The 21,353-nt window shown below is 36.8% G+C and overlaps 1 protein-coding gene across 1 annotated transcript in view; it reads left to right on the top strand.

The window, feature by feature from the left end:
• C3G (C3G guanyl-nucleotide exchange factor) overlaps window positions 1–21,353 on the top strand; it is a 73,160-nt gene that overhangs the window by 44,019 nt on the left and 7,788 nt on the right. The window contains exons 3-8 of the mRNA XM_011502134.1: window positions 2,181–2,405; window positions 3,807–3,992; window positions 7,800–8,122; window positions 11,534–11,650; window positions 15,843–16,174; window positions 17,713–17,926. Coding sequence (XP_011500436.1) covers window positions 2,181–2,405; window positions 3,807–3,992; window positions 7,800–8,122; window positions 11,534–11,650; window positions 15,843–16,174; window positions 17,713–17,926 — 1,397 coding nt within the window. The remainder of the gene's footprint in view (window positions 1–2,180; window positions 2,406–3,806; window positions 3,993–7,799; window positions 8,123–11,533; window positions 11,651–15,842; window positions 16,175–17,712; window positions 17,927–21,353) is intronic.

The following is a 21,353-nucleotide window of genomic DNA, read 5'->3' as shown; positions in this document are numbered from 1 at the left end:
CCTCGGAACGATATTTCCCGTCTATCGATCGTATAGCGGAAGCCGTAGTGTGCGGTAATATGTGGGCTTTGAATGCCCGAGGATTGCGAGCCGATTTTATTATTCGCGAGGATATTTAGGGATTGGAGAAGTAATCAATTTAAGAGATATTTATATGTGTAGGTGAAGAAATTGGCTACGTATCGATTGATTTTATGAGACATAAATAAGCCACCCTGTATAACGACATGCCTATTCCATTTGACTTGTAAAACTAATTTATAATGTAATAAGAATGTCATTTTAATTTGCATTTTAAGTAAATAATTGTTCTTCTATGAATGTCATTTGCGGGATGAATTTGCTTATTATTGAGCTTTTGCAAGGATTTCACATTCGTTATATTGTATTGTGAACAATTTGTTTAAAGTGAATCTGTATTTAATTATAAAAACTTTATAGCATTAACAATACATGCAATGATTTTTCTTTGTACCTTAAGCATTACAAAGAACATTTTGTGCTTTATGTAATTTAAAAAGAATTTTATCTGGCTTTGTGCAACATTTTTTTTTTCTTTTTTTTTTCATTTATTACTGATAAATACATTAGTTTTTCGTGTATATTCATTGATTCTACAATAATTACTCTATCATCTAAAGACATACGAATAAACAAACAAAACAAACAAACAAAAACAAAAAAAATTAGACAAGGAGATTAGTATTATCATTAATATTAATTTTGTATTGGAAATAAAGTGCTAAATTTTGTTGAAATAAAAGTTGCGTAAGAATTTAGAAAAATCAAACGTCTTTTTAAAATTCTAATATAATAATGATTGGATTAATGTTGATACACGTAGTGTTAACACATAAATATCCTTTTTAAATTACGTTTTATATTGAAGGATCTATTTATATAAAAAGAATTCTCCAATGCTGTAGCCGTGAAAAAAAATTATATATGTAATACGTAAATTTTAAATAAGACTTTTATTACATTTTTTAAAAAGTTTTCTAAATATGAGATGCTATTATGCATTATACTTTATATATCATTGTGGCAATGTTTCATGTAAGCTATGAATTCTTTTAATGAAAAGCATTAAGTGCATACTAAATTTGAGTAGACTGTAACGGTATTTTAAAATTTTTTACATACATTCCGACATACCTGAATTTCATATTTACAAAAATAATTAATGTATATTTTTATGAAGTTAGTACTTTGCAAGGTTTTCTTGAATTCATTGTGTAAATACATTGTTGGGAAAAAAGTCATCATAGAGTGATAAAATTTCTCTTGATATACGATTAATTTTTCTGCCGTCGTATTTTTTTCCGATTTAAACACATGACATGCATTAAATAAAGAAAGTCATAATTTTGTTTAAATTCATTCATGATTAGTCACATCGAATAAAGAATATACATAATAAGCTCTTCCCTACAAATGGCAAACTTTAGAAGTTACGAATATGTTCTCGATCAATTCTCATAAAGTACCGTCGATTCGATTAGTAAAATCTTCTTTCAATAAATACTAATAATAATAATAATAATAATAATAATATGAAATACAATTTTTACAAAAATGAAAGAATAATGAATAATTGGATTAAGATTGCTTGATAGAGAAAATAAATGAATAGTGTAAGGTGCATCGTTTATTTCGTCAAAAAAAAAAAAAAAAAAAAAAAAAAAAAACCTGTGAAAACAATAACATTTATGCTCTTTGTAGTAAAAGCCATCCGCTAATGAAAAAATATCATACTTCATACGATAATATGTTTTATTAATAAAAATCATTTTATAAAAGTCATTGTTTCGAAAAGTCCACTGAACGTAATAAAAATGTATTTTGCTCTATTAAATAAAACTTAGGCCTCATGGGTAAAGCGCGAGACAATAATTCAAAATCTCGTCCAATACCTATGACTTGGCGATTCTGCCTTAATTAATTCCCCCGAGTTGAGCAGTAATTCCTCATCAATGACTTAGTCAGAATGTGCATAATAAAATTGTGGCATTGGGGTGCGGTCAAAGGGATAATAAAGCATAGATGCTGGCCCTTTAATATCGAATATTTCAATTAATTGGCCATCAACATTAGCACGATATACTGGAAAGTGTGCGCCAGTGTAATTGGACGTTGAAAACGAAAGGTTGTAGGTAGGATTAATTGTCCTGGGTTTTCAGCTCGACGCTCGGCTCGGCGACGAATCAGGTTTATCAGGCGCTGGCGCAGCTACTAAAGCTCTGCGACGATGTGCTCCTGCACGGCGATCAGTCCTCGGCACTCGACACGGCCAACGTCACCCACGTCATTGGACTCGTCGAGGACGCCGTGAAGAATCTCGTGGAGCTCGCGCAGGAAAAGATCTCCAACAAGCAAAAGCCAGCATTGCAGACCGCCAGCAATAGGTTTGACGGAGATAGAATTCCTTTTGGACGGATGCTTTTCGAGAAATGAGAGAGATGAGAGAGAGATATATATATACATAGATAGATAGATAGATAGATAGATAGATAGATATATATATATATATATATATATATATATAGAGAGAGAGAGAGAGAGAGAGAGAGAGAGAGAGAGAGAGAGAGAGAGAGAGAGAGAGAGAGAGAGAGAGAGAGAGAGAGAGAGAGAGAGAGAGAGAGAGAGAGAGAGAGAGAGAGAGAGAGAGAAAGAGAGTCGCGAGAGGTGGCGTGTGATGCGTGCGATAGGCAATTACGTTAATAGTACATGACAACGAGGAATATCCAAATATTCGTACGACTAATGACGCGGCCAATGGAATCACAGAGTACTCCTTACAATGCATTTAGCGATGCAATTCGTCGCTTTGATTAAAAAGTAATTAACGAGAGGCTAATCATTCTTTCCAATGATTTTTTAATATTTGTAGTCGTCGATAATTCGTTATTCGTGGGTGGGAATATATTTCCAAGGGGCTAAATGCAATGTAAAACTGTTGAATGTCGGGGCATTGTATTTTAGGAGAAAATATTACTTGTTTTAATAAGAAATTGGAGTATCGCGAAGATAACGAGAATATTATAGAATAGTGAACGTTATTAAGCTGTGCCTAAATATTCAAATACCTAATTTTTATAATTCCATGTTACGAATGCTTAGTTAAGTAGGGTCATAGTCAAATAATGATAATAAAATTTTACTAAATACATGAAAATATCGAAGCATTCTTTTATTATTATTCCATTAATTCAATTTATTAATTCAATTTTTTAAAGATTAATTTTTTACTTCGTCGCCAATTTCAGAGAATTATGGTTTCCCTAAATTAGAAGGAACATGGAGATTACGATTTATCGTTTTATGTAATTTGTATAAAAACTCTCCTGGCTCATTATATTGTATTAAAGAATTTTTTTATTCTATTAATTATCCGTGCAAGCATACACATGAAAATTTTTATGCCAATTTTTTATATTTATTTTCATTTTTATGCCAGAGCTGGCACTGTTTAATGTCAGCATTCGCCTCCCATCCTCATCCTTCACTGTCCTTTTCACTCTCACGAGAGAGCTCTCTCTCTCACTCTCTCTCACTCTCTCTCACTCTCACTCTCTCTCTTTCTCTTTCTCTTTGTATTTATCTCAATAGCGCCTGAGAGCTATACAGATTTGATGGCGATAACGCGAGGAGTGAAAATTCCAAGTAAAACGAGTGTTGCACTTTATGAAAGCCCTCGTAGTAACGAACTTGGTGATCGTAAGTCTCCTGCACGTATTGCCGATCCTCTTGAATCTCGTACACCTCTCACGCTTATCGGTCACCCGGTCTAACGCACTTTTCCACAGGACATCGGGCTACAGCTCCGAGTTGACGCCCCAACGCAGTTCCCTGCCGGACATCCCGCTGACGCCGAGGGAGCGCCAGATCCTCGAGCAGACCGCGGCCTCGAGCGCCCTCGTCAGGAGCTCCCACAGCTCCGAGTCCATCCTCAGGGATTCGAGTCCGCCGCCCCAGCCTCCGCTGCCCGATAGGTGAGTATCCGAGCCCCGAGAGCAAGGGTGTGGTCATCCACTTGGGATTCGGCCGCGAGACGCCATATCGTCGAGGAGAACAAGCGGCTTCGCGGAAGCCAAGGGATTCCGTTTTTCTAGCACCGGTTTTCCGACGACGGAGATGTTTTTTGCCGCGTCAGGACCAATCGGGCCAATACGTGATTGCCATAGTTCAAGAGATTTTGTCCGGGAGGCCCAGCATTTCCGAGGCATCGCTTACAACTTGGAAATTATTCGACGGCTCGGTTCATCAGCGAACAACGCTTCGGTCTTCGGCAAAAATGGCCTTGACGCTTTTGGGGACGCTATTGGCGCGCAGAAATTTATGGAATTCCATTATTATTATTATGGCTAGCGATAAAATGTCATAAGCAATAATCGTGTTCGGAGAAATAGTATTGTTGCACGGTACCCCCGTACGAGCCTACCCGGCTCCGGAATAAGTATAATTACGCATTAAATGGCGATGATCGATACTAATATTAATTATTATAATATCGATCGTGCGACAAGACAACTGTCTTGAAAAGAATGGAAAATTCATGTCATTGTCTGTAATTGAACGAGTCTCGATGAAAAATATTCGTAAAATATGTAATTTTATGTATAATACAGTAAAGGGAAAAACTTGCACAACATAATACATTGTCCCATTCCTGTTTCTTATTAAATTTCAAAATCTTGTCTATTTATATGCAAGTAGATATAATAATACAAAATACATGTTAACGCGTTATCCGTGTCTTATTGAGAATTCTAATGCTAAAATAAAGAATAAATTTTATTTTACTTTGGAAAAGTAATCATCTCTATTTAATGGCTGTTGTTGTAAATTCATCTGGATCATGCAAAATTCCTTTTTCGACATACGTACTACCGAAATTTATGTAATAGTCGAACGAAAGTTTGTAATACCGTTAGGACTTTGGTAAATTATGATTATAATTAACGAGCATTAATACGTTGAAATTGTGGTGGCTCCGTGAATTTTACGATTAATGAAAAACATATTTGAATAAACATTTCGAGAAATGCAAAATATTTAAAATAACGTGCTATAATAATTGTTAATTAAATGTAGATTAAAAACTGTAACTTAGGCATGTATTTGAACATTCCGATACGCTGATGTATAATTAAGAAAAAAAAGGAGAAAAATTTTTCTCCCCAAAACATTATTAAATAATTAAGATAGTCTGTAAAGAAAAAAATCAACAACAGAAAGCATTATTCAGTAGTGCAAGGATTAATTAAATAACAACTATTTGAAATATTATTAAAACGTTTGGACTTAAAACGTCAGGATTACGTTCACTTACAATTTCTCCACTATAATGACAGAATCATGAATTAGATGAATTTCAATAAGAATTGCTTAAATACGTGTACTGCAATCAGCAAATTTAGCTTCAACAAACTTTTTATGTCTAAATATGGCTAAATGACTTGATCGTAATAGATTGCGTTCGAATAGTCAACAAATTGATGAAATTGTCGCGTATTTCTAAGAATTAGTGCGACCCAATTATGTAAATCCTTAAAATAAGTATAGTTTCCGGCAAAATGTGATTTAAAATTAAAACAATAACAAAATGTTAAAAAACATTCTACACGTAGAGATATAAAAAAAAAATAAAAAAAATATTCCAAAGGAAAAAAAAAAAAAAAAAAAAAAAAAAAAAAAAAAAAAAAAAAAAAAAAACAAAACAAATATATATATATATTTTATTGAAAAATTTATAATAATTTATAATAAAATTTATAATATCTTTATAATAACGCAATCGATCGTTATTTCGTATTTCTAGATGAATATTATCTAAAAATAAGCCTCTTTAAACGGTTTTTTGCGCATAATTAATTATTCACTATAACGATCGTTTCTAGCCAGTCGCGTTAATTTCTCACCACGGGTAATTCAGTTTTTAATTAAGACAGGGAACAAGAAAATGACCGAAAAAAGGGTTAAACACTTAATAAGGTACATTTATACATTAGTTGTTAAGTGACACTGCACTAGGCATTTAACACTTTTGTAGAAAGTGAGGAAAATCCAATTTCTTACCTATAATTACATTCGATAATAAAAAAAGTTATCTGTTTAATAGATAAGCATAAACTTAATTGAAATGAAGAAATAAACTTAAAAAGTTCGTTTCAATTGGTCATGATATAAGTCTTGAGAGGTGATTATCACTATTGAAACATAATATTTAAATTATCGTGAAAATTATTATATCGTCGATTTTTTTAAATTACTTACAAAATTTAGTCGTCGGCCACGTGCCGACTTATAGAATATTTTATAAACTAAAATTACTAGCAGTTTCGCTGTTTCTGTGTACTTGAGAGAGATTCTTCTTCTTTACGACATTGGTCAGCATTAGGAATCACAGGCTCTTATCTTCTCTTTCGTGTACGTTTATGAAACGAAAACGACATTTACTTTCCGCGGCCGTACGCTCACGAGTAGCACGAGAAAGCCTCGAATAACTCTAGGTAAATTTCTAATAATGAGACTTGTAGACATCTTGTCTAAATCTTGACTATAATAATTTTATATTTGCACTTAAGCTCGAAATAGTACGGCAGGTCTGACTGACCTAAATATCGAATGACACTAATTTGAAATACGCAGCCTAGTGACTTATGTGTACTAAGAACATAATCTATAATATTGCTTTACTCCATTTATCCGACACTCGATTAATTTATTACAAATTTATTAACAATTTATAAAATCAGTATGCTAAGAATAATTTTGATAATGAGAAAATTGGTTAATGTACGAGTGGAGATTTAAAAAGCCGATAAATAGGAGAAGCGCTTTACAAGAATTTTGTTAAGTATCGTCGATTCAAAGTCAGCCCAACAACATTTATAAATCAACGAATTGTTCTATTAAGAAAGTTAACGTACTCGAAGTAATTATCATCATGCTTGGTTATTGATTCGGCCTACAATAGGGCAAGTAAGTATATCTTACGAATAAACAATAAAATGTAAGTTTAACGTGTCTCTGCTATTCGTTGTAGCGTTGCGCAACAAATTCTTTCCATAGCCAAGAAAAGTTTCACTATCCATAGTTCATAACATTTATGCAGATGCTTGAATGAAGCTGTAGCCCAACGGATAAAAGGGTTGTCGCTGTTGCGTATAAATATTTTTATAGTTTAACATTCGCCTCCTCGACAAAATTTATCCTACCAAAAGTTACAAACGACCGACGTGGCACTACGTAATCTTTACGGTCTCGTCGCGTCTCTCCCCCTAGAACAATGTATAGTACAATGTATATTACAGTCACCGTGAAACACGAGTATCTATTTTAAAGGAATGGCGCGGGGATTTGTGAAGAGAAGGAGGAGGAGGAAGAAGAGGAGGAAGGGGAGATTAGCCCGCTTAAGCGCTAATGTCAAAAAAAAAAAAAAAAAAGGGAGATGCTCCCCCAAATCCCAAATTAAAAAAAAAAAAAAAAAAAAAAAAAAAAAAAAAAAAAAAGAGAGAGAGAGAGAGAGATTTTTGAAACTTAAAAATACACGCACTGACTGTATAGGAATAAGCTCCGTAGGCGAGTGACGGCCCCATTCATCCCCAGACTACTGGATTAGAAATCTTGGTTCTCTTCTTTTTCCTTTTAAACGCGCCTTGGGGCCTTTAATTACGCGCGAGGGAATGTTTTCCATTCGGTGTTGAACTCGCTTAGACGACTAACTAAATCCTCCCCCCCCCCCACACGCACGCACACAACCTGCCCTCGAACCTCCATGCGCTCTTGTGCTTTAGGACACTCTGTCTTTCGGAGGACAATAGCTCGTCGGGGACGACGCCCCCGCCACTGCCCCCGAAGAGGCGCACGCGCCACCAGCAGCAGCTCCACCAGGAGGATCGGGAGTCGGAGACCGGCGCCTTGGCTACGTGCCTAGACCGGGTATCCTTACGCAGTCGCTCGCCCGAGGACTCGTCCTCGCTGCTCAGCGCCTCTGCCGGGAGTCTCGACTCCGCGCTCAACCATTCGCGCGACGAGGACGAGATACGCGCCATTATGGGGCCAAACGACGAGTCCTTCGGCGACAGCATGGACCTCAGCCTCATGGCTACCATTCAGGGTGAGTACGCGTGCTCGAGAATTTCGGCTGCGCCACGAAATCCCAAGGTCGTGGCGCTGCTACTAATGTTAATTGAAAAATTTGCTCTTATTTCGAATGCATATCGAAAGAATGAGAAAACATGAACTTTCGTATCTACTCAAGCTATTCGATACTTTATAATTAAATACGAAATAATCGATAGGTTGGCTAGATTTTTCACGACTCTATTGTTTATTTGTTATGACTCTACAATTGATTCTTGTGACACAATTGTATATTGATACATCAAAAAAGACTTTGCTACTGAAATTGTCAATCAACTTTAATATATATATATATATATATATATATATATATATATATATATGAATTGCAGTGATGCGCAATGCATTTTATTTATCATTTTGACAAAACAGTGTATACTGTGTATTGATATTTTTTCATCTCTTCGTATTGTCCATACATTCCGGCATTAATATTAATTCATATGTGCTTACATGTTTAGGCTCCGAGCACGTGATGTATCGTAAATCTTTCCGTAAATTCGTAAATTATTTTTATAAAAATTATTAACATATCAATATCTTAGCTCTTCTATATTTAAAAAAGGCAACAAAGACAAATAGAAAAAAATTTACTTAATACGAGCGGGAGATTGTATCAAGATTGACATTAAAATTTCCTATTGGCGTTTTTAATGACAAATGTCGTAATGTGACAATTCTAATCTATAAAGATTTTGTATCGCTCAACGACATCACATTCACGCGATATTATCGTATTACTACCTGGCAATTATTCAAAGCTATCTCACTCGCTAAAAAATCACGAAAGGAGAAAATAAATACGTAAGCGCAATAATTAGTTTGTTTCATCATTGGTTGTCATTAAAAAAACTAAATGATCAACCGATCAAATGTGACTCGTAAAACGATTCGTAGTGAAACGAGTCGTAGTAAGCATGATAAATTTAATAAATTTAGTATGAATTTGTTTTTTTATACTTAAACAATTTCGAGTTAAAAGATATCGAAATAAAGAGAAAAAAAATTTCGGCTTTCAATTGCAACTAATTTAATGAATTTGATGGGCTTTTAAACGAAAAAGGAATCTCCGCTTCGTTACAAAGAGCGATGACGAAGGAATAATAATATTGACATTTGAATTAGAATTGGATCGTCGACATATTTGGCCGTTGCGTAACGTTAAGCTTGATACTCGTATGATTGGCGAGCCTAATTGTCAGTGAAAACTGTGGAAAGTTGAATCGTAAGCTGCCGCGTCGCTATCGCCTCAATAAGCGAAGATAATACAAAAAAAGAAAAAAGAAAAAGAAAAAAAAAAAGAAAAAAAGAAAAAAAAAGAAGAAAAAAAAGTAAGTCGTTATTAATGGCATCATCGAGTTTGTTTACTCTCAGTGTCAACTCGAGGCTGCGTACAACGATTTACGTAACTCGCGCATCCGACATAAGAACTAGTCCAATACAAAATGTGTACGTCATGTTGTCGGCATTGGAATATCGAGCGTGAGAGGCAAGCAACCGAGATCGGCTTTGTATCGTGAAACATTGCCATCGTTAAACGCATTTGGCGAAGGCCGCGGAGTTGCCTGGTGGTCCAGAGCGCGATGATCCCGAGTCCTCGCGAGCCGCGTATCGATTAGCGCGAGTCCGATTTGTTTATGGCGAACGCGAGACACGATTACGCAAAAGGTCCATGCGTTAGCTAGTTTAGTCAGAGCTACTGCGGCCGCTGTCGTCGCCGCTACCGCCATCGCCACCGCCACCGCCGCCGCCACCGCCACGACCACCTCCACCGCCACCAACACCACCTCCACCGTCACCGCCGGAGTTGCCACTGTTTCACGCTCCTTCTCTCCTTACTTCTAATGTCGTCGTCTTGGCGGCCCTCAGTTGAGACGCACTTTTGCCTCGCCACGGTTGCATTGCCCAGGTGTCTCGATCTATCGTTGTCCTTATTTGGCTTTGCGACACTTGCTCGTCACGCTATCTCGTGCTTTAAAACCACTTTTCTTTTTTTCTTTTTTTTTTTTGTTTGTTTTTCTTTTATTTTCTTTTAAATTTCGTCGGTCATCTCTTTCAATCGATTCGACGCCGCCAACAATCGACAGACGAAATTCGAGTTTGATCGAGATAGATAAGCCACGTAGGAGCCGCGAGATGGATGATGAGAATATACGATTTTGGTTCTCGGAGATAACGAGGCCTTTTTACTTTAATTTCGATCAGCGTAGGTATTGTTGTGATTGTTCATACTTTATGCAATGAGTCGTGAGTCGGTTTTGCCGACCAGTCTAACGGCAGAGTCTAAGGGCATCATCGTCACTTGAGCGCGCTTCGGGCCTGAATATTCCATTGTCATTATATAGCCACGATAAATGGCTAATTATTCGTCCAATGTTCATCGAGGTACAAGCAGCTTTAGAATCACTTTAAATAACTTTTGTACATTCGTCTTGTGCGTTACTGCACCGGCGTGGTGTAAGACGAGATTTATCGCTTGGGCGGTGTAATAATAAAATTTCATTATCTCGACAACGACTTCATCTAACGTTTTTACGATAGACCTTAACCATGCTCGGCTATCCCGGTAAATTATCCTTTGTAAACTTAAATTTTTAGAGCTCTGAATCGACGAAGCTGCCAATTATCCAATGCCGATTAATGTCCCGTAAGGATAATCTCGCCCTCGGAAATTAGCGGAAAGACCATCGAAATGCGTGATTTACATGATACGAACCGAAGCGCCATATCAAAGTCCAAAGTCACAATGGAAATTTAAGAATAGTTTTACGTACGATTGGGCAAATGTAAAATGAAAATATAAAATTTTCGTCTTCTCGGGTATTGTAAAAGTTCGTCATACAATGTAAAAACTTTGTAAGAAATTATGAAATTTCTTGAGCCAGCTATTCCACGACTTTTGCCTTCGGTATCCAACATAACGAGACAAACATTCAAAGTTTATAAACGCGATATATAAGAATAATAGGGGCTTACGCGCACATAACATTCAATCTCTAAGGCGACGGGCTATCTCAATGCCTGCGCATTATCATTTATTTTTACAAGATATCTCGTTATAACCGTCTCCTCTCCCGTTTCCCAAAGTTTAACAATAAATGACAAACATTTAACGAAGTGCTTTACACACGCCCAGGAATTTCATCAACATTCAAGATTATTTAGGAAATAATTATTTCTTCGTTTATCTATTGTGAATGTAGCTCAGCTCGCTTTACCACGGCGCACTTTATGCGATTGGTGTTAAAGGGAGAATGCGCAACGCCCAATCGTGTGACGAAAGGAGCTTTAACGACTTGGCAAGTCGCGCGCTAAGCCACCGAAAGCTCGGGCGATCCATTAACGGCCATATTCAAAGAACTGCGTTTCTCTTGTTTGTGCGTAGGAATGCAAGTTAACGGGAGCTCGCACTGCGGCTGCTGGGACGGATCGGAAACGAGTCTGCCGAGCACGATGCTGTTGGGTCAGCAGACCTCCCAGGAAATGCTCGGCCAGTTTACCGGTAAGTATATCATTCCTTGGCCAGCGGCATTAAACATCAGTCCACGTCAGTCGCGGCACTCGATAAATCGACCGGTGCATTGACCTCGCCTCGCACTACGACGTTTTGGCATAGTCGTCGGACGTTAGAATCGTCGACCCTTCGGGCATTAAAGGCGTCACGTATGGGCTATTTCGAATCGCCTATTGGTTGATCGACGTAACTGGCCGCGGAACTCGTATCCGTAGACTTAGCCGAATTTTCTCACTCGTAGGCTCGACTGTTAATTTTAGACGCGTGGATTCGGGCCTTCGTGAAAAAGCTAAATCGTCGGCTTTCAATTGAACGCACGGAACCCAAGTTCTTTCCCCTACCTTTTTCCAGGGCCCTTCAACCACCCTTTGTCATAATGGCGAGATTCCCCGACAAAATAGCCGGAATTTCTCATTTTCTCTTTATCGTATCACACGCCGTAATTACAATCTCATGGCGAATTACGCTCAATTACAGATTGACAAGACAATTTTACCACCCCCCCCCCCAAAACTTCATTAAGTCATTAGGTTAGGATATTAATAGAGCCTAGGGAGAGTCTATGATCATTCGACAATTGACGAACGGGACGAAGTGTTCCGACAATTCTCTCTAGCTTTATCGATGCTCTTCGCTAGGCCCTTGGAAAGCGATCCCTCGAGTTTCATCCAAACGACCCAATCGTCCGCTCGCCATCTCCTTCTATCCTCTCTCATCGATATTGAAAATCCAACATTAGCCTCGATTGAGCGAATCGAGAGAAGGTGGACCAACGCTCCCTATCCTTCTTCTCCCCCCCCCCCCACCCCACATCCCCACATCCCCACATCCCCACATCCCCCCACTTCACAATCGTCACACTTATCACGCAGCAGTCGAAGCGAACGCCGGGCGCGTAAGGGCCGAGTGCTCCCTTGCTCCCTCGCCCCCTCGCCCCCTCGAACCTATCGAATAATAATGGGGCGAGCGGCTCTCGAGTGTCCTCCTCTTAAGGCCAATCCAATTGCTCGGGGCCTGAAAGGAAAAATAAATCTCGCCGCGACTGCGCCCGACGCTGCGCCCGACGCTGCACCTCGCCGGCTATATTTAAAAGGCGCGCGATCCTCCCCTCCTTCCCCAACGGGAGCGCGAGTTTTTTCGTCGCCACTTTTCACGATTGTGCAACGACGCTGCAAATAGAGCCACGGGAACTGATGCGCGTGGGCGTCCGGCTGCTGCCAGCTGGTCTCGGCTCATGAATGGGAGTGAGCATTCCCGGATTGGGTGCGCGTGTCTCCACGCGCAATATCGAGTATCGAGTGCTGGCTTTCCCCTTAATTAATTCCTTAATCAAAGGCCATGGGGAATAAGGAGAAGGGAGGAGCCTGACCCTGGGAAGTCCTCGAGTCCTGGCTCTGTGAGATATTTGCCTGTGCTGCCGATTGCTCGCCGGAAAGCCTCGCCAGCTACATACTTCACATTATCGGCGTTTTCGAGTCGTCGATTTTTTATTTATTTATTAATTTTTCTTTTGGGTTTTTTTTTTGGGGTTTTTTTTTTTGGCTCCGTCCTCTTAGCGAAAAATCTACGTTCAGCGCCACTGTATTGTTGCTTAATTGTTGCGATTGATGCTTGACTTGGTGACTAATGACACAGGTTGACTAACTAACAGCCGTGTTCACGACCTATACTGGGTGAGGGAATTTCTCGATATAACGATTGTTAGCGCCTCCGAAATAACAAAAGTGGGAATACAATATATTTGTTTATTTATTTATTCTCGCCTATCTTCTTGTGTATCTATTAATATTAAGCCAAGAGCTAAGACCGTCGGATGGAGCTTTGATCTTGGTATTAATTTCTAAAGTATGTTGCTTTATATAATAGCCTGTGCTGAACGCGAATGCTAAGAATCTTATTTAAATAATAATATTTAGTGAGTATTAATCGCGTAATCGTGAAGTACGACGTTACGTATAATAATTCAAATTGAAAATTAATTCGGATTATATGGCCAGCGTTAATAATAATTTAAGTACCAAAGAGCAATAAAATTATTATATATAAAGCTGATGCACCTGGTACACCTCGAAAGAATGATCGAGCAAGATCTGCAATGATTTTTAATACGTAAGGTAATATTTAATTATGTCGTCTCTTACGAAAATGGATGAGCCCACTAATTTTGTTTTCTTAGATTCAAATCTTACATTAATAACAATGCTTGAATATGAAAATGCTTATATAAATATTAGGTAATTCTAAAATTGTCTTTAGCCTAAAGTTTTTTAATTCTAGTTTGTAATTACAAGATTGCCTGTCCCTCGGCATCTAATTTTAAATATTTACTTAATCTAAACTTAATTTTTAATTGATAACTTTTATGCTAATTTATGTCAATAAAGTATTTGTAAATATATGAAACAATTATTGCCATTTACATAATATAAGTACTTTTAGAAGCTTACATTATTCGCTTAAATTTTCGCAAAAGAATATCGTCCTTATCAAACTAAATGTTTATTATTTACAAAATGCCCTCATTTTATCATTATTTTCCATGCTTATTATTAAACAAAAAGAAAAAAACTCCAATTATACGTAATTACTTTATTATATGTATTTCATTATCAACGTAACGCTTAGTAATCATATACGTATTTGTCGAGAATTTAATCCGTGCAACTTTTGCTCAAACATTTTTATTTAGAAAATATTTTGCAGCCTTTTCAGTTCATTTATAACTGCATATTTGTAAATACGCTTAAACTAAAAATAATGGTAAATTCACACGTAAATTTGTGAATCTTTATTTACTTAATAAATTAGCAATAAAATTATTATTGCTAGAAAAGAATATCGAGTAATTAATCCATACGAGTAAACAAGCATGTGTGTGTACGTGTTCGTGCGTGCGTGCATGTCTCTGCGTGCGTTTGGAAAGAAATATTTGTCAAATATTATGAAAACTTAGTATTCATTAAATTTAGTATTTCTAAAAGGAAAATTTTGCATTCAATTTGTTTAATAGAAATAATTTATTTAAATCGAATGATAAAACCTTCTTTTCCGAAATTTTCATGCAAGTAAGGCCATTGAAAAAGGAAAAATGCACTTAATTTCGTACATGGTAATGCAATACCTGCAAATACAATATATACGTTGTCGGTATTAAATATATTTAAAACAAATTTTAGTGAGCATGATGTTAAATGATGTTCGGTTGAGTATTTATGCTTAATTGTCAATAAATGTGGTATAAATGCGAAGCAGAATTTTCTATTTACTTTTATTCGTACTTTGGTGCTTATCTAATTAATAACCTGCACATTACTCTTTGTAGAAAATGCCAGATTTCTTTTAATTATAATTTTTGCTTTTAAATATCATGAAATTTTATAAGATTATTACATTATTTTTGCTTTAGTTACTTAAATACTAGAAAGATACGAACGGACAATGTGTTTTGTTTTTTAATGTGCGTGTGGGGGGGGGGGGCGCGTGCGCGTGCGTGTGTGTGATTTTTTTTTTAATAACGTAGATAATTTTCTTTGTTATTACAGACAATACAGGAAACATTAATGTATGATTATATTATGGCATTACAAAGATAAAAAGCACACATGACAATATAATAATTATAAAACGGGGATAGAAAATAAATTTGTATCAATATATTTATTATTATTCTCGATGGAAATAAATTTTATAATAAAAAATTGCTTGCTTTTATTCAACTTTGTTTTCAAGAATTGAAATGCTATTTCTGGCCAAATTTTCATGATAAATGGTAGCATAGAGACTGCGCTAATGAATCTCGTGTCGCGCTTTAAAACTTGCCCACGAAGGAAAATAACATGAGATGTAAAAAAAAAAATTGAAAGCCTCAAATGTGCGGAGCTATCAATCACGCGCTGCCAAACTTTAAAAAGAAACCTTACACCCAGCGCATTTTCTAAGCAATTAATTAAAGTGAGTGCCCCATATAATTACAGTTGGAAAAATATTAAAAGTCAGGGACAAGCACAATGGCAGCTATCCTACTTATTAAAAAATAATACCTCGGTTCCTTAAATAATCTTGGGGGATATGGGGGTATGGGCGTATGTGAGATTCTCGTACCCCATAAATAATCATGGAAAGTCGCATTAACGATAATTTGCGAGTCGATCAAATTCACATGGGCTGCCGCATTCCTCAGGCATAGAGGCTAAAATGGAACGCCTCTCGACGCAGACCCAGGAGTCCGGCTTCCTCTCCATGCACTCGCAGCGCTCCTCCTCGCAGAGCTACACCGCGACGACGGCTAACCTCGTGTCGAAGCGCCTCTCCCAGCAGAGTAGCGTCAGCTACAACTCCCAGAACGTGCAATCGTACTCCCAGCAGAGGCTTTCATCCGCCAGCGAGGCCAACAGCAACGGCTCGACCACCGTAAGCCACAAGTCGACCACCACCACCATGACCAGCTCCAGGAGCGTCCACAGTACCACCAACCTCGGCGCCGAGCCCTCCTTCATGGAAACATTGGTAAACGTGGGTGTTGCATGCTGCTTCGCTTATTATCTTTATTTCCATTGTTTTGCAATCGTATTTCTTCGAGCAATTGTCATTTCGAGATGTCACTGTCGATAAAGAGATACGAGGATGCAAACACGATAAACAAGCTGGCAAACAGCATTCCCATCCTTTGCCATCCTTTCTTCGATTATTGGGTGAATAGAAGAAATGTCGGTGGATGCATAAGCCCTCGGATCTCTTCTCTCTCTCTCTCTCTCTCTCTCTCTCTCTCTCTCCCTCTCTCTCTCCCTCTCTCTCTCTCTCTCCCCCCCTCTCTCTCTCTCTCTCTCTCTCTCTCTCTCTCTCTCTCTCTCTCTCACTTTAGTATATATATTAAAATTACGTCCCAAAGCTTAAAATGTATTTTCTCCAACCAGTCGAACAACAAACTCTTTATCCCTGATTTAGAAAACTGCCGCGCAAAATGTTGTATTATCGTGCGCTGCAAAGTTGTATTATTACGAAGTCGGTCGATCTATAATAATGACTAATGAACTTTCGGAGGTAATTAAATCGAAGCTGTCGGAATTCGAGGTGAAATATCGATTGTCGTCGTAATTGACTGATGCGCGTGCAATACATAATATCGTATCGTAAGACGTATGTAAATTGTGTAATGTCGATGTAATATGCAAATAATGCAAATTTTTAAATAATTGATAGGTATTTAATAAGATAAAGAGATAATTTTCGAAGGATTAGCTATCCAACGATATTTGCATACTTCGATGCGTGATATCGTTATAATTATAATTGTATCCGATAACGGACATTACGAGATCGAGAGCGTAAATTTGTTGAATTTAAAAAAAGTTTTGAAATATCCGTGAAAAGTATTAATTACATTACATATAAAAGGAATTGAATTAGCGGGCAAAAATGTTCTCTTTGGCATTTAATATCTCAAATGCAACTCGATCGCATATTCATTGAACGAGTGCGCCAGCTTTTCGCATAAAATTTGTTTAATTTTTTCCCAGCGTATGCGTGTGGATTTATAAATGTTCAAAGCCACATTCTCGAATTAAAATGCACTTTTGCACAGAAACGCCACCACTCAACATTGGAATCTTAATTTCAATTATCGCGACTGAAAATCATTATTGCGGTCCAGCGAACATTTATGTTTTTTAAGAGCGAGGCGACAATGTCAACGTAATCAATTACATTGTCATAAAAATGGTTAATTTTATTATCCATAGTTTGGCGATTATAATAAAATACTTTTTATACCGTGTCGTTGGCGATTTCAATTCTTCCCGATTCTTCGCGAAGCCTCAAATTCTTCCCCCAATAAAATATAATCAAATCTTCGTAATAAAGTTTGCTCTTGATGCGTGAAATTAACCATCAAATTCAACGTCACGTCCACTTAAAGGCAACGTATGCCAAGTGAATACGTCACTTTGACAAAAAGCCCCGATATATCGCCATTTCCCTAAGCGTCCTTGCACTTAATGAAAAATACCATTAACCGTAACGATAATTTAACGTTAACCATGTTCTTATAATAGGAGATGGAGGCGCTGGCGAATTCGGACGCCAACGGCGGAATGCCACCGGCGTTGCCGGAAAAACGCTCGAAGCGCCGAAAAGAGCGGCTCCACTCGCAGTACGATAATGTGCCGGAGAACGAGCATTTATCGACGTGCAGTTTGCACGCGAGCAACGGCAACAGTCCCATCGACAATAATAGGCCGCCCCCACTGCCGATGAAGAAGAGACATAGTAAGTTGAAAGCTCCGACATCCGATAATGCCCCCACACGTCTCCTCCTCTCTGTTGACAAAAGCGGCTCTTGCTTTATTATGCCCGTCGAGGTTTCCTTCCCGCGAGCTTTTAACGCCATTCCACAATGACGCCAGGAGATTATTCTTGTGCGTCGAGTGATTATCGAGTTGAAATTTCACAGCATATTTTACTTGCGATCGGGCGACCTCGGCGAGCTTTTTATACTTCCAAGTGCGTCCGATATGCTCATTTGTGCTCTTATAATTATTACAGTCTGGCTTATTAAGTGCCGAATTTATTGTATTTATTATTTATTATATTTATTATTTTAGTGTGATAAGTAAATTTTTATATTTATGTCTGGTTGATCGAGGGTCAAAGGGGCCGAGAATTCCAACTCTAATGGGCAAAATTGTCCATTTAGATGAATTCCATTGTGGTCGTGAAAGTACTTGCGTCAATAATAATATACCGTATGTCCGGCGGTTCCATATTAAATTCAAATCCGCTTCTCCATCTTTCTTCATCATCATCATCATCATCATCATCATCATCATCACCATCTTCTTCTTCTTCTTCTTCTTCTTCTTCTTCTTCTTCTTCTTCTTCTTCTTCTTCTTCTTCTTCTTCTTCTTCTTCTTCTTCTTCTTCTTCTTCTTCTTCTTCTTCTTCTTCTTCTTCTTCTTCTTCTTATTCTTCTTCTTCTTATTCTTCTTCTTCTTCTTCTTCTTCTCGATTCTCGGTTGAAGATTTCTTATTAACGTTATTAATCGTGCTTGTAAATTTTTTTCCAACAAAATTACGGTTTTCTTATACGTGATTAAGACAAAAATGAGCAAATTGGCAGGCGATTTAGTCGCATCAAAAGATAATTGGATTTTCGTGATTAAATTCTAAAATGATACTTACCATTTTAGAGCACTACTCTCTCACTGAAACAAAAAATAAAGAATAAAAGAGTCATGAAGAGCAATTGATACTACCGATCGAAATTTTATAATGAAGCATGACTCTGAAAATTCGATAATAACATTTTTTTTATCCCCAAATAAAAATGCTTCAGCCAAGAAAGTTTCTTAAATATCCTTTCGAGCACAATATATGCATATAACTATTTCATAATAGTTTTTAATAATAGCGCGAAAAATTAATAATAATAAAAAAAATGTTACTATTTCCCCTATTCTGTCTGCTATATGATGTTGAAACTGATGCAATGTTTTGTTGTCCTCCAGTGTTCCAATCTGTGGCATATTCCGGTAAGTGGGATTTCGCCCACACAAATTCTACAAACCTTGGCTAATACCCACACGCTAAGTTATGAAAAAAAAATGAAATTATATCTATACACACGCACACACACTATGTGCGAATGCATATACGTATTTATAAACATATATATATATATATATATATATATATACACATACATACACACATATACACATATACATATACATATACATACGTGCATAGATACGTATATGCATATATACATATATGTATTTAAAGGAATCTATACATTGCTGTTTATATATATATATATATATGCACGTGTGTGCGCGCGCTTGTGTATACGTGCATATATGTGTATACATAGATATATGGTTGTTCACATATGTATATATATATATATATATATATGCATATGTTTATAAATACGTATATGCATTCGCACATAGTGTGTGTGCGTGTGTATAGATATAATTTCATTTTTTTTTCATAAACTTTTTTGTTATATCGCTCAAGCTTTTTATAGCATGTTTGCTGTTTGTTATCACATTTTTTTTATTTTACCTTCACAATCATAGTATATAGTGTATGTAGCTTGACTTTTGATTTATCATTAACACTCGCATTATACATAGCTTTTGTGTATTGTGCTCGCGCGTCTATGTAATGTATATATAAATCGCTGAACCTGACGATCATATTTTCGTGGTAAGATACATTATTTCTTTTGTGCTTTGGTAAATTATATTTTTTTGAAAATCATGTGCAAGCATCTGAACTGTACATGCAACATATTTTTTCTTTTTCTTGAGAGGTTCTGTCACTTTCGTGATACAATCGTTTGTAAACGTTCGTACGACTGTTATGCAATGCAAAGTTATTTGCTATTATTATTTATAGTTTAATTTGTATAATCATAAGTACTTTTCTTACATTGTAAGAAAGAGGCGCATTGACTAATGTGAGAAAATATTTTTTTTAATTTAGCAAATAACATTATTAACAATTTGTCAATTTAACTGGAATGTAATTACATTTATAGTTAAAATATACTTTTTCCTTACCGGACATTTTGTAAATTTATTACATTGTTATTACATTTTCTTGATTACCTATCTTAAAAGTTTAACATATGTATCATTGATTTTTTAAAAGATTTTATATCAGCAGTTTTTAGCATTTTATAAGCTTTTTTTTTTTTTTTTTTTTTTTTAATGTGAAATACTTAATTTGAAAGTTTAAAGTATAAAAATATGTCATTTCTGATTAGTTATGCTGCGCCATTGGAAATGCCATAATAACACTCAATTAACATTAAAATATCCACTTTTAAAATTCAACTGTTAATGCGTATAGAAATTTTCTTCCATCGATAATCGTCTAATTACGGATAAATGACATATATTCTTAATTATAAACTCTAAGCGCTGAAAATATACAGACGTTCTTAAAATGTGGCAGAAATCAATTGACCGTTTGATTGAAGGACCGATTGAAAAGGAATTTCTTTCGCTGAAAAATTGCGTTTGAAACGAACTTTATGGCACGTTATAGTCAATGGCTTATTAATAAATCTAATCTATTGTTTACCGATATTAATTAATCTTAGCATTTTACAAGTGACAAGGACTTACAAATGTAGATAGTAAAGAAATTTCAGAGGAGCCTGCATTGCTTAATATCCGGAAACGAATTTCGTTGTGCTCTGTTTAGCAAATCGGCATCTCGCGCAAATGAGTCGCAAAAATATGAAAAACAAAGCCAAACAAAACAAGCAAATACCTTCGTGACTCACTCGTGGCTTCCCAGCACGAAAAACGCATCGGCAGACGACACGGCCGTGTATTGCGAAAGCTGCAATTATCTCATCATCAAATTGGCCTTACGGGCGGTTGGCCAATTATTATTGCTCTCGCAGTCGTGGTACGCGAGTCGCGTTTTCTTTTCGCGTTTTCTTTTCGCGTTTCTTTGGTCGCAGTAACGCGGAAAGGCTCGTGGGACGCGCACCGGTGACTTTACCGCCTACCCTCACGGATCTCGCCCTCGGTCCTCCTTGTCACGGAGATGCTCTTTCTCAGGCTGCACGCGTATTCCAGTGAGTGGGTCCCCTTGTGCCTTTGTTCGTTTTATAGTCTTGAATGTGATTTTAGCAATCGTGCTGCAATATCAAAGGAGATTCTTTCGCAAAAGA

The sequence above is a fragment of the Ceratosolen solmsi genome, unplaced genomic scaffold (genome assembly GCF_000503995.2).
Source record: "Ceratosolen solmsi marchali unplaced genomic scaffold, CerSol_1.0 scaffold43, whole genome shotgun sequence".
Taxonomy (NCBI): Eukaryota; Metazoa; Arthropoda; class Insecta; order Hymenoptera; family Agaonidae; genus Ceratosolen; species Ceratosolen solmsi.
Note: the sequence above shows the minus strand (reverse complement) of the source record. Positions and strands in the feature narration are given on the sequence as shown.